The sequence below is a fragment of the Rhyacophila brunnea genome, unplaced genomic scaffold (assembly GCF_057557595.1).
Source record: "Rhyacophila brunnea isolate RB1 unplaced genomic scaffold, BYU_Rbru_1.0 scaffold_24, whole genome shotgun sequence".
Taxonomy (NCBI): Eukaryota; Metazoa; Arthropoda; class Insecta; order Trichoptera; family Rhyacophilidae; genus Rhyacophila; species Rhyacophila brunnea.
In genome coordinates, this window is record NW_028232904.1 from 11,869,583 (window position 1) to 11,884,594 (window position 15,012).

Genomic DNA, 15,012 nt, shown 5'->3' on the forward strand with positions numbered 1-15,012 from the left:
AAAACCTATTTCATGATAGTAAGAGAACATCTTGTACTGAACTCATGGCAAAACATAATCATATTCGGACAATTATTGTGCACAAAAAAAAATTGATCATACGGAGATCTAGAATTCATTTAGCTAGAGAAAATAATTCTCTATAGGTTACCGTAAACCAGTGACGAAGGGTGGAGGTATGTTGTTAAGAGCAGCCATAAATAGTGCACATTAAACTTTGTCAGTCATACGTTTTTGTTTTCACTGAAATAAGACTACAATTTATAGACGGTAGGGATTGGTTAGTTTTTAACACTAAATTAAGCCCTGCAATACCAAGCCATAATAAATAATAGTCAAAAACCACTCATCTATCTATAAAATATCTAAAATTACGCAATTCAATCATACATTACTTTGGATATTTTATAGATAGAATAATATTTGTTATCTATTATGGCTTAATTGATTTTTAAAAACTAACCAATACCATCTGTAAATTGTAGTCTTAGTTCAATAAAATCAAATACGTATGAATAACAACGTTTAATGTGCACTATTTATGGCGGATCTTAAAAGCCTACCTCCACCTTTCGCTACTGCTGTAAACCGTACCTAGTACTATTCTACTGTCCGCATATGAAATTTTCTCGCGATCAATTGTGCAATACGAGTTTTTAAAAAACATCGATCAATTTCCCGTGAATAAGTAATATTTTTTGATTGTCGATTTATTTTGAGAACAAACATTTTCAACCTTTGCACTATTGAATTTAAATAATTATTATTACTAATAATTACTACTCTAAAAACAGGAATTATATTTTGTGTATTGTAGACTAATAATTAATTATTTTTGATTTGATGTTTTAATCAGTGTGTTTTAAAAATCAACCCTTAGATGTCTCCAAGAAATAGATACTTACCCTTATTATTTTTAAAAACAAATTCTCACAAAATAACATGATTTTATTATTAATTAGGTACCCCCCAGAACATATTTTAAATATTACGAATATTATAATTATAATCATTTATTTTTTTATGATTATCTATGACAATACTTCGATTGGTTTATATTTTTAGCTATTTTTTCCGATAAAGCATCTAATTATTTAAATAAAATTTCATTCGGGAGAATTTATTTACCAAAACACAATTAATACAGGCTTTTTTGTAAATTAATTAAATTATAAATGAGTGTTTTAAACATAGAGTAGAACTGCATTATGCATTTTATCAAGTGAATTTTATTACAATTGAGTTGAAAATATTTTTGTGTGATTATTAATTATAATTTCAACGTTTTACTGGATCTTTTTCTTTCAATTTTTTTTTATTATCTATGTATTATGTCACTTTGTCTATGGATGCATACCGCGGTTTTTTCGATGTTAATAATAATTAATGGAACGTATTTACAAGATAAATAGTTTTTGTTTTAAATATTATTTATCTACTTATATATTATTTGTTCCAATTTTGAATTAATTGGTAAAACAAATAAACAAAAGGATTTTTCGATACACAATATATTCATACTATTCATATTCTGGTGTAATATAACAATGTAAAAAAAATGTTGACATTCCTGTTACGTGTTAATAAGTAACAGAGTCAAAGTTTTGTATTATTGTGTGACACAATTTTTGTTATTGTCAATTGGCTTAATATTAACAATATGCTCTTCCTTCTATATGTTCCTATGCACCTCCATGTTCCTATGACTTATGTATTATGGCAATTGCAAATCATTGACAAATTACTAATAATGTAACACACTATAATATAATATATAACAACATAATAATTCTGGATGAAAATTAAAAGGGGATATAACATTGTATATTGTGAATTAAATTCAAAAACATATTTTTTTAGTCGACAGTTCTTTCATTATGAATTATTGTAACATCATTGTCAACATTAGATTATTCTTAGATAATAGTGGAATGGTGTTTATGAATACATTCACTTTATTTATGGAGATGTCAAGTATCAACACAATAATTATAGATTGCATTGCAAAATCACTACTCTCGACGTAAAATAGCGCGGGGCCGCAGGCGACTGTTTCTACTATTAGTCCAAATTTATGATGTGTGTTTATCTTACTTATCTGGTCAACTCGTCAGCCCTCCCCTTGTGAGGAGGGCCATATACTGTTGTAAAAATGAATTTTACCAAGTAAATGTTGATTAATAATAGGTGAACTTTAGTAACAAACGGTATTACAAAATTCAGGAAAGATTAAATAAATTTGAGACAATACGTTTGGCAATAGATACCCACGACAGCTGCGCGGCTTAAGCGTCGGCCTATAGCATAGACTAATAATAGCATCCTGGGTCCCAGGTTTGAATGATAGATGTGGCAAGTACACAATATATTGTTTTTCAATTTGTGTATGTGTCATAGTATGGACCTAATAGGTTGAGCAAGTGGCTCGAATCCATTTCTCATAAAATATAATCTGTTAATACAAACCTCCACTCTGTAGATGCATATATGATATTATAATGATCGGACATGGTAAAAAAAAACAATAATTGAATTTCTCTTGACACCAATCACGTTGAAATGTCATTATCTAGCCCATATTATGATCTTATTAGGATCGATCATGACGATTTAATGTAATTGTTACACTGGGAGGATTGACACCAACCAGTATACCAAAAAAGCCAGATTGGTATATTTATTAGATATCTTTGAAATTAAACCCATTTTCGGGAAAGTTGTTTTATCTAGAAGTGTACGTTTTGATATAATAGTAATTAAACACGTTGCGTTAAAGTTTTAAAACCATGTGATAAACGACATGTGTACTTAACCATGTTTATAGTGGTATCTGTTGTCGAGATTAAATAATGATTTTTGGCTGACATGTTGTAGATAGATGTATGCCAGCGATAACGTTCTTCTCCTGATAAGGGCTCATTTAGAGTACATAATATTATATTATAATATAATATTTATTTTATCAAAATCGCTTCTTGTTAGCACTAAATCTCGTGATTTTTTTAGTGTCAATTAAATTCAATGCTAAAAATTCAACATTGTGCAATGAAGTACAATGAAGGAGTATAGTTGTTATTGGAAAGTTTGTCATTGAATTGCACCTGCTCATGCCCAGCCACACAAAACACACCCATAATCGAACCTATTTATGCATAAAACAGCTAACCTACATTGTGGTAAAAAAAACAAGAGAATTTAAAAAAATATTTGTGAAAATGAAAAAAAGCAACCAACCCACAATTGCGATAATATTTTGATTGTACATATATTAATATAAACAGAAATTTTAGAGTACATATTGATTTTCAATGTGATAGTTACAAATTGAATGTGAAAGAGATTCTTTAATGACTGTTTCCAGATGCACTAGACTTTGACATAATACATTAAACATATTATTCTATCACGTAATTATTGATTAATAACAGATGTCGAAGAAACCATTTATTCTGTGCAGTTAAAGTTTTTATATATGACAGTTAAATTAACTGCGAGTTACTTTAATCGTATTTTGAGCATGGCCGGAAGTAAATAAAACGCATTGCATTAGTAATTATTAATTATTAAAACCTTTAAAGAATGTTATTTATACAATGAACGATTATTATTAATTACAAGTAATGCAAGTAATATGATTGCCAATTTAACCATACTAAAAACATCATTAAATTGCTTTCAAGTATTATAATATGTACATGTTTATATTATTACTAAGACAGTCAATCATAATTAATTATGGTGGTGCATTGCATAAAATATATCTCAATTTTCTCACACCTTTTGTAGGTTAACTGCTTTTTGCATAAAAAGGTCCAATTATTCGCAGTCCATGAGTTCATAAAATTTTGCTTGTTTGCAATGCCTTCCAAATTGACGGTTCTCCAAGTTCCAATACACAAACGAAATCAGCCAACATCTCGTCTTTGACAATTGTCATTTTCTATTTGTTAAATAAATACATAATGTTTCAATCATTTCAGTCATGGCATTATAAATAAGATTATAAACTTAATAATTATCAAAATTCTTAATTAAAATTATCTTCCATTTGCAACAATGCAACAAATTGATTCATTTTGCTACACAATTTTTAATATTGTAGTGCCTACAATTTAGTCGTTGTAAAAATGACTGCCATTTAAATATAAATATCAGTCTTATGATTATATTTCCACCATTAAAATACCAAAGTTCTTGTAATGCATATTCAAGTTATAAATCAAATTAAGAAAACCTTCTATAATACATATTAAGTTTTAGTTATTTATATACAAATTGAACTCGAATAGAATAGGTACTACACCCAATTAAATTAGCTGCAAGGATCAGGATCACAATGAGATGAGGAAATTTAATAGCCGTATTATAAGCATAAAAAATAGAGATAATTATATAGATTAAAAAAAATACGTACAATCACAAATAGCAATGATAAAAATATAAATTATAAATTTACTGTCAATGCTTAGAATATTAATTTTTCTAATGCTACCATCTCAACTATGGTATTTATTAAAATCGGTCTAGTAATATCAAGCATTTTAATGAAAAAAATGTATTATTTATTGACTTTAGAAAGGAAAAGGGCTTAATCCTCAGTTTAAAAAAAAGTTTTATTGCATAATAACATTGTAGACGACTAAATACACGTTGTGTTCAAAGAATGTAAGCTACAAATGCCGATTTATTATCTAAATAATTGAGTTAACAATTAAAAAAAAAAAAGAAGGAAGTGACATGGGAAAAAAACGACTTAACCATCACTTTTGTTGGTTTTTTTTATTTAACTCAATAATTAATATAAGATTAGAAATATGAAAACCAAATTATTAATTATCATGCATTTTAAGATTATGTATATTTTGAATTTTAACTTTGAATGAACAAAAACGTTTTTGTGCCTCCTGTAAAATTTGATGTGTATAGATTGCGCCCTTTTTCCTTTCCACAGTCAATATTATTATTCTATTGTAGTTATAATCTATTTTTTTATATTCAAAACTGAATACATTACTTGCATAAAGCAAGATGCGGAATAATATAAAAAGTAATTAAGGTTAAGGTTAAGTTAATAAAGGCTTTGTTAGACTTGTAAAGTAACACGAGATGATGCACGTGCTTTTATTATGTTGGTAGAACTGCAGCTTCCTGCAGCTTCCATAGACAATACAATTATTTATATTAAATAATATTAGGTTACAAGTAATACAAATATTAATTAAAATCTAGACAGTAAATCAACATGGCAGCTAGATTTTTCCATTATGTTAGCATACTGTATAGAGGAATGTGAAAGCTTTTTGATTTAATATGACAATAATTGTTATCAAAAAATACCTACTGACATACTTTTTACAATATCATAAAGTATAGTTTAGTAATAGGTAGATGGTAATTACATCATTTTTGTCATCACTTTTTCTAATACCTACGTATACTTCCGTGGCAGTTTCATGTTATGTTATTATGTACTTTCAATGTCTTAACAACTGATTATGAATAGCCTATATAGACCAGTTAAATTAACATAAGTATATTATAATAGAAGACTTTGTTATTTTAAATTAGAGGAAATATAATTAGAATGACGACATTTATGACTGACTTAAATTGGTGTAGACTTTTGGTGTTGATTACTTTTCTCGTACACAAAGACCGTACAGTCAATATACAAGTTGTAACCATGGTTACAAGAGTGTCGGGTTACTATCAATGCCATTAGACGAGTTTTGTTTGACAGAAAGTTAATTGCAGGTACCAACAATGAGATCGAAGAGTCTGATTTAGTTTGGAACATAGAGAATACATCGAAACAAGGTAGGGACTGACTTAAGCTCAAATTACATTGGCAGATTCTCAGGCCAACCGTCTGTCACGATCGTAAGTCACTTTCGAGTCGTTCCCTGGAGTCGTGAGCAATCGTGAGCGATTGGAACAATTTCTATTTTTTTGGACACGGTTACGACAATTAGCTTAGCAAGACAAGCAACTTGTTACTAGCAAATGAACGTATATTGTGAACCAATAAAATTAAGGGCCAACACGATTGAGTTGGTAGAGGAATCATTCCATGTAATCGCTATTTAACATTGACGATTGCTCACGACGATCGTTCAATCCGGTTGGGTCTGCGAGTCTGCTGGTCTAATTAGGCTTTTACAAATGGTAGATGCAATTTGCGAATGGCCGCAAGAGAGATTGCATGTGGCGTGCAAAATATATTTATATAATATTATCCATAACTATGGCACAATCAACGAAAATAAATCACCAGAAATATTCTATTAATATCAATTTATTAATTATTAGTAATTCATATATATCGCCTTTCTATAACCAGGCTGTAATATGAGAAAAAATATAATTATGAAATAATTTAACATAAAGATTTAAGCCACATTAAATCGTGTGATACAGTAAAGAACAGCTTAATAATATGTATTGTGATGTAGAGATAATTTGGTTAAATAAAAATAAACACCCAAAAACACACTGTTTAAACTGACGTTTGACAGCTGTGCAGGTAGTCGTAACAATTAGTTAAAAGTAATTTTACGTTACATGCCACGGCTAAACTGTAGTATGTATTTTACTATAATCTACTCTAATAGATACGCATAATTCTGGTGTGTTTACATTAGGACACTTCTATCGTAATATTTATGTTTTGTATCTGACACTAAATTTTACAGACAGAATATATTCTATACCTTCACATGTTTTACTCATAAACGTATTAAAATTAATTACAATATAAACACTTCTGTCAAAGTAGCAAACCAAACAATGCGTCAGAGACTTGGTATAGTATACGGTGGGTCAACTTTTGCGATTTATTTTTGTATATTTGAAGTTGTCACAGTCTCGGTGTTAACATTACGTCAGCTGAATGCAGAACTATTCTAACTTGCATTTGAAATTTTTGAGAGAGTTTTTTTAAAACAACATGAAATTATTTATTATTTTTATGGATAAAAAATATATGCATCATATTTTAGTAGGATTATTGATGAAAAAATAGTGCATACACTTGTCTACATAAATAATAAATAACTGAAGTAGGCTGTTTCAAAAGGCTCGTCTGCAAAATATTTCAAATGTGAATTTGAATAGTTCTGAATGCAGCTGAATTTTGAGCCATAGGAGTGGCGAGACAAATATTAGGTAAGCGTCTGACACGTACGGTACAAATGGTAGATACTAGTTTAACTAGAGTTTACACTAGATGAATTTGGTGTCAGACATAAATATCACGACATAAGTATCCAGGTATAAACGTACCATAGACTGTATTCTTAGGAATAACTTTAGAAAAGTTGTATATTTGGGTAAATCAAAATTGTATTTTTTTTAATACTACAGTCTGGTTACAGGACAGTTGTGTAGGTCAATAAAATTAATAAAAACAAACTGCGTAGGTACGTGAATACAGTTTTAAATTAAACTGTATTAAGTAGAAGAATCAATATTGTGTAATAAATAATTGACAATATGTTAACGGTTACTTGTCTACGGATTGTATTTAAATACATAATCAACGAATGCCATTGGATAATATTTATCTTAATTTTTAAATGTGGTTTTATGATTGTTTTGCATTGTTTTACTCCCAGCTGTTAGCTGCGATTTTTTTTCAAATTTGGCTTTGAGTGAGTTTTACCCCCCGGCACACGTGTCTCTCTTACTCCCAAAGCACCTGCACTTTGTTATTTTATAAGTATTATATTTTTTAAGAATATATCTATCTAATTAAGTTCATTAAATTTCAAATTTTATAAAACTCACAGATGCAGAACTGTCGTGTATGTATTTTGGCTCAGTAGTAAGCAATATAATAGAAACAAATGTCATTATTTTCTTAATGTTTTATTATTATCTTATTAAATGGTAACCTTGGAAACCAATGAACAACATTCTATTATCATTTATTTATATCTACGTGTGACATAAATTCAAATTTCGAACACAAACTTAGCACAATCTTAAAATAGTTATCTATCTTCGACCTATAAATTAGCCAAATAATTGTCGGTTAAATCAATTTTTCATTTTTAGTGTCTTAAGAATTACACTATATTAACAGATAGGTTCTTATATAATACATTACAAGAATGTTAAATGATTGATTTGATTTGCTTAGTGTTACTGTGTTGATAAACGTATGACACTAATGTTATTGGTTATATTGTATAGATCTACCATCATAAATTGTGCATTTCAGCGAGGGCGCTAGTATGACATTGAGAATATTACCATAACTAACAAAAAAAAATGGTAATTTATAATTTTTTATTGGTAGTCGATTTCTGTACAAATATTATGCAATCCATAATTCGAGAAACATGTTGTAAAATTAAATGGCATTTGTAACAAATTTATCCTCGATAGACAATTTTAGTTTCAAATTCGACCGGCTGCCAACTTACGATGGTAGATCTTTAGTAAATTAATTATAAAACGTAAGTTTCTAGCAAAAAAATATAATTATAAATTTGTTATATTGATAATAATAAGTTGCATATTAAATATTATATAGGATAGCAATGTTACATAAGATACTTCTGCATTTGTGTGTAACAATTATTCACTAAGTAGTTACAATTTTATTCAGGTATGATTCTTACATTTTAATCTTTAAAAAAATACTCTTAAGAGAGCGATGCAGAATCATCTAGATTAACTAAGTCATACTTGGCAATAAGTAATATCCAAAGTTGCCAATTTAACTCGACTTTGTCAGGCGTTACTTGTTCGTATTTTAAATGATTTTGTTCTAGGCCACTGCTCTTTTTCCGTGGATTCAACAATCTAAGTTTTCAATATTGACATCCTAAAGATAGGTGCGTATCTTAGGGATTTAATTTCTTCGATATGGTTCTGCATCTCGCTCTAATAAATTAATGATGTCGTAAGGTAAAAATTCATTCTAAGAACAGAATGTATAATCATTTAATATTGTATACAGAGTGACTGGTAATTCCATAGGTATAAACTTTTAACAAGCACGTTTTCGTAAGATTAACTTTTAAAATAAACTACTTTGTCAATTTATTACTAATTTTAGTTATCAAAAATGATTCTTAGGACAGATCTTAATGAGTGTGAACAACTTCAATATCACGTTTATCACTTTACGTATTCTGGCGGTTAATTGTGTAAAAAAGTTAACCGTCTGCATTGTCAAAAGTTGATATCTTTTAACAGCCCCTCTCTTGACTGTGTTAACTTTGAAAACAAGACAAAGTACGTAAATTTTACATATTGAGAATTGAAACACAAGATTCGACTATTTTGCTACAATCGCAATGGCATGACTAATAAAATTGTAGGTTATGTTGATATGTCTGACGTGCCAATACAAAATTCTTTAGTTCGGCTCATTTCCGATTAAATGGACTTGTTCGGCTTTATCCGCTTGAGTTCGGCAGCACGAACATATCCGAATTTGACCGACATGTCTACCAACCTAAATTTTTACCGTATTACGAATTAGAAATAGCCGCCGATAACCGTTTAGTGTATAGAATACCTTCCGTGCTAATTTAGAACAATGAACATAACGGCATCGTGCTACAGTGATAACTGTTAAGAATATACCTGCAAGACATCCTTTCTGTTTAGTACGGTGATTTGCTATTTCATATTGACACATTTCAAGTAGGTACCAAGCGCCATGTATATTATTAGGAACTACTTGGGTAATTCGTCACCTGGTTACTATCGCGTCACAAGATATAATCGACGTTTTTATTATTATCAGTTATCACAAATTAAGGCTATACTTCATGATCGTGACTACGTGACGGGTAGATTATGCAAATGACGCGTGCAGAACAAAACATAATTTGTCATAAAAAGTCAACATGCGTCCATTTAATGTAACGTTTATTGTTATATTACTAATAATAATAATAATAATATATTCATTGACACGTTTTCTTTTTCAAGTAAATGGGTAACGTTTTTTAGTAATATTTACACCATTTAAGAATTAATTCCCCCGTCGCCATCACGAAACAAATTGACGTGTTCACAGCTCGACTTTCGCTCTCCGATTGCCAGCCAGTCCAGAATTTCGTCGCACCTATAGTTGAAAATTATTAGCCGTTTCACTGAAGTATCGTCTTAATGTGTGTAGTTCTGATTTATCTGTAGGTAATAGTCACATTTATATTTTGATATATCGACAAGAGTCCTTTTTACCATGAATTTATAATGTACCATATATTGTAAGGACGTTCCGTACAGGTACTTGAATTTGAACAAGTTTATTCTCAGTTTACTTATAACTAATACAAAACTTCTTTAAGATGAAATAGAACGGTCGTGACTAATTGTTTATAATATAATCATTATGTTATTTGTAAATGTTTATTAAATATAAAAATTCATCAGGTGATGTAGATAGAATTAAGATTAGTTTTTAATAATATATAAAGGGTGATTGGTATTTGGATTAAAGTGTATACAATCACTTAACAAGTGAGTGGTTCACAAGCATAGTGAACCAAGTCCATTCTGCTTATTTTTGAGTAAGCTAAGTTCAAACATAATATTTGAGTATTTATTATTCTGTTAGGGTATGATTTCCCTTACATAACAACTTAAATGTACTCAAAGTAACACTTTAGAATTGCAATCATACCCTTACAGAATTAGAAATATTTAAATATGAATACGTGTATTAAATAAGGCTCTAAGTACCAAAAAGTAGTATTGCCTGTAGTTACAAAATACCGAGTCATTGCAGTAAAATTTCATGAAGCAGACCTTTTGAAAAATGTAGTTTTACAGTGTGAAGTAATCACGGCAGATTCTATAATTTTAGGTATTAAGAACTCGCAAGTGTCAACACACTATCGTCAGCTATTTTATATTGAATGCCGTTGACCACTGCAGTACTACTTACACCATTATAAATAAAACACGCCAACGGACTTACAACGTCGACAGGTTTAATTATTTTGCTGTGTTTTTTTGACTTGCTTGAGGCACTTAGACTAAAGTTGAAGTTATTGGCGTTGGTATGTAGAATATTTTTCTATAAAAATGTCAGTTTTTATTAATTTGGTACTTAGCGCCTTAATTAATACACGTATTCATATTATGTTTGAACTTAGTTAAAAATAACCAGAATGGACTTGGATCACTATACTTGTGAACCACTCAAGTAACGGTCACTCTGTCTATAAGAATATTGTAATACAATTTATTTTATAATAATTCGATCGGATTGTTTATTGTCTACTGTAATCGTGTATGTTTGGGCAGGTCGGAAACGTAGATTAGGGTTTGGCAAGAAGGGAAAAAGTTCATTCACGGTCCATCGGAGCGAAGAAGTGGTTCCTGGTGAGCTGAGACCTCCCGGAGGACTCTCCAGAGGGTCATCAGCCTCCAGCGACGGCGAAGGTTCAGCGGAGGGGGACAGGTGCTGATCTTCTGAATATCGATATCTTGCGATAAGGCTAGAGTATTATGAATGACTGGTGATTGTATGAAACATGGATTTTTGGATATCGATTTTATAATGCACTACGCAATCATAATATGTCAAAGTATATCTAGCACAACTTGTGTATTTGTCGTCATTAAAATATGATAAATATGACAATATTTACGCTTTTCGCTGTTCGCCAGTCGATCAAGGTACTAAGTATAATAATGCGTCGGCTAGTTCACACCATGGCATTTAGAAACAAAGAAACAGTGTAAAGAAGAAATAAATATATGCAGTATCACAAAAATAGTATTAAAAGTAAAGTAAAAGCTACAAAATTATAAAAAATATTAATTATAAAGCATGGAAGCACACCGAATGACCGAATTTATAAAACAACGTCCATCTATACTCATCCTCACGTAGATGGAATATATCAACATCCGAAGTGATTTGGTCGAACAGAGTTATTGCCCTCCCAATTGGCATCACCAATGGCAGGTTAGTTCTGCTCTTCAAGAGAACAAACAACTGATGCTCCCGATTTCTATCAGGGACACACAAGTCAATACTACCAAGAATGGCAGAGCCTCAAATTTTATGATAAATCTGAAAAGAGAAGAAGTGGAAAGAAAAAGATACTTACACGTCTTATTTATAATATTTCAATGACCCACACTCTACATTCTACAAAATAGTCTGAAATTCTTGAAAAAATGGATAACTTGAAGAAAGATTGATTTTTTTTATGTATTTGTGAAATTTTAGATTTGATTGTTATTGTATTTGGTTTATGAACTATCACCGTGTATTCTTCTTCATTCTTTCTTAGTTATTTCGAGAGTTCTCATCCTTTTCTCCGCACAGGGATACTTAACAGTACTACACTATCTATTGATAATTGCCTCTTAAATGAGCATATCTCGTTGATTAAAGAAAGAAGGAAAAATACACAGTGAAATCTCAAAACAAATACAAATGTATATGATGGTAGTTTATGTAAGCGACATTCATTTTTTAAGTGGGATATTAAATGAAAAAATACGAAACGTGTCTAGTAATAATGTTTAAAAAAAATCTTGTTGATATTGCAGAATACACCAAACCTTTGTATTATGGTAAATTATTACCATAATACAAAGGAAGACATATTGTAATTAAATAATCTGCAGTACATATTATAATTATTGTTATTATTACTACGAAAAATGTGACATTTTGGAGTTACTGCCAAAAGTTGGTAAGTCTCTAAATCATGTTATGCAGTAATTACAATTTAAAGTTTGACATGCCCTCTAAAATCAGTGGGCCTATTCTTTACTTATAGACCGCTAAAGTGATAAAGTGATAGATATTATCAAACTTAAGGTAGGTTTGTATGAAAGTATTAGCACGTATTGCAACAATTTCAACCAAAATATTGCGATTGTTGCAATAAGTGCTATATTTTAACAGCAGCAAGAGAGGCGCTGTTAAAATGTAGCGCTTATTGCAGCAATTTTAACCAACGTATTGTAATTGTTACAATAAGTGCTAATACTTTGATACAAACCTACCCTAAGTTTGATAATATTTATCACGTTATCGCTTTAGCGGTCGATAAGTACAGAATAGACCCACTGGTAGGTGTAATGCTAATTTCTTTGTGCTTTATGTGCATATCCTATAAATATCGGATGATCTTGAATTTTGTTTCTAGCACACATGAGATAGCTAATCCGTTTGTCGACTTACCAAATTTTGGTAGTATTTGTAACATTTACGTTAAAATTATTGTAATATTTCCCAATAACATTCCTTTTGTCACGTCCTATCCCAAAAGAGCAACAATGGCGGATATATTATTGTAAATTGTAATATTATAATTGGTTTTATTGTAACAATATAATTATTCATTTTCAGAGAGACAGTGACTGTAATTTATTTTTTCTTACCACAGGCAACATTACCAAAAACAAGTATTACGATCAATTTTCTTCGACACCCCTTGTACATAAATCAAAAATTAGGGACAACAAAATAGATTTAATTTTAACTGTTTAGAGTTTTATTTTAACGCTTTTTTATTAATAATTTCACAGTGTGTTTATTGTTTGTGTAAATATTTCTGTACCTCTATCAAGATGTGTGTCCAAAAGGGAATTTATGATTTCCCAAGGCTTTGAGAGTTTAATGTTTTGTTGCTTTTTTATTGTTAATTTATATGCGTCTAGATTTTTATGATTTATTTAATAAAATTGGGAAATCTTTTACACGAGTAGGCAATGAACAAAAAAAGCATTGTTTATTAATCTTCTATAAAAGATTTCTCAATTGTATTGTATACCCGTCACACATTCTGCCTCTCTACATGGATTGGTAATTTTATAATCGTTGGCAGCACAATATAACAACCAAAATTGGAGGTATACACAAATAATCGTTATTCGTATATAACTCAATAATAACACATTATATATATTAAAATAAGTTGTTTCAGTATATTTTCCTTATAGTTTATTTAATATTTTAGTTAGTTTTCATTTGCAGTCATCAATCATGCCATTTAAACATACCCTACATAATATAATATCTCCAACAAGCTATAACAGTTTTTAAATTATACACGAATTGTTTTTTTTTGTTATTACATCATGATACAATTTGATGTCATTCGTGACAAAAAATTGTTACATTTTTATTAAACGTGTTACAATTTTATTACAGTATAAATATGTAACAATTAATTGAATGAATATATCGATTATATCAATCAGAAATATCACAAAAACACTTTAATATATGACGATATTTAATTTTTGTATATATCGTTGTATTAGTGCAAATATAATATTGTATGTCCAATTTTTGTCTAAATTGAGTTAACATACAATAAATTTTCGTTTGCATTGTATCCGTATGCTGCAAAAGTATTGTACATCTAAATAAAATATTTGAGAAGATATTTTATAATCTTTAAATTCGATTTTCTCAAAACATACAATATCTTTGCACTAAACCATCGAATTATATAATATACGCGAATGTAAAAATTACAACACTAAAATACACATCATCACTATAAATATATATATACATAAAATAATATGATCACCTAATCTACGTTGAATCTAAATACAATCTCGGATGCATTGTAATTTTGATTCTAACTTCAAAATAATAAAGGTTTTCTTTTGAAACTAGGTATTGTAAGAAAATATGTTTCGGAGAAAATTCATAATACATGCAGATATTTACTAAATATAAAAAAAGGTATTACTATCACGTTATTATTATTGGGTATTTTATAGTTGTCTAGGAAAAATGATTAAGTGTTTAAAATTAACCACAGAATATATATTTTTTTTTATTAAATTATCTAGCTTGTAAGTTTTTTTTTCAGCAGTATACAATATTAATATAATACTATCTATAGCCTACTTTCAATATTTATAATAATATTGTCGACATATTGACATTGGTTGTTATAACTGTTGTGCAACTAACGGTATCATAATATTAATTCATTCAGCATTATTTGTGTGACAATAGTTATGTGTCAAATGTTTGATTGTGTATGACAGCCATTTTAGGTG

At 29.4% G+C, this 15,012-nt stretch overlaps 1 protein-coding gene across 1 annotated transcript in view; it reads left to right on the forward strand.

Annotated features, from left to right (window-relative positions):
• Nucleotides 1-15,012, forward strand: part of Rim (Rab3 interacting molecule) — a 205,762-nt gene that overhangs the window by 143,494 nt on the left and 47,256 nt on the right. The window contains exons 18-19 of the mRNA XM_085951592.1: nucleotides 5,755-5,817; nucleotides 11,272-11,428. Of these exons, the coding sequence (XP_085807718.1) occupies nucleotides 5,755-5,817; nucleotides 11,272-11,428 (220 nt within the window). The remainder of the gene's footprint in view (nucleotides 1-5,754; nucleotides 5,818-11,271; nucleotides 11,429-15,012) is intronic.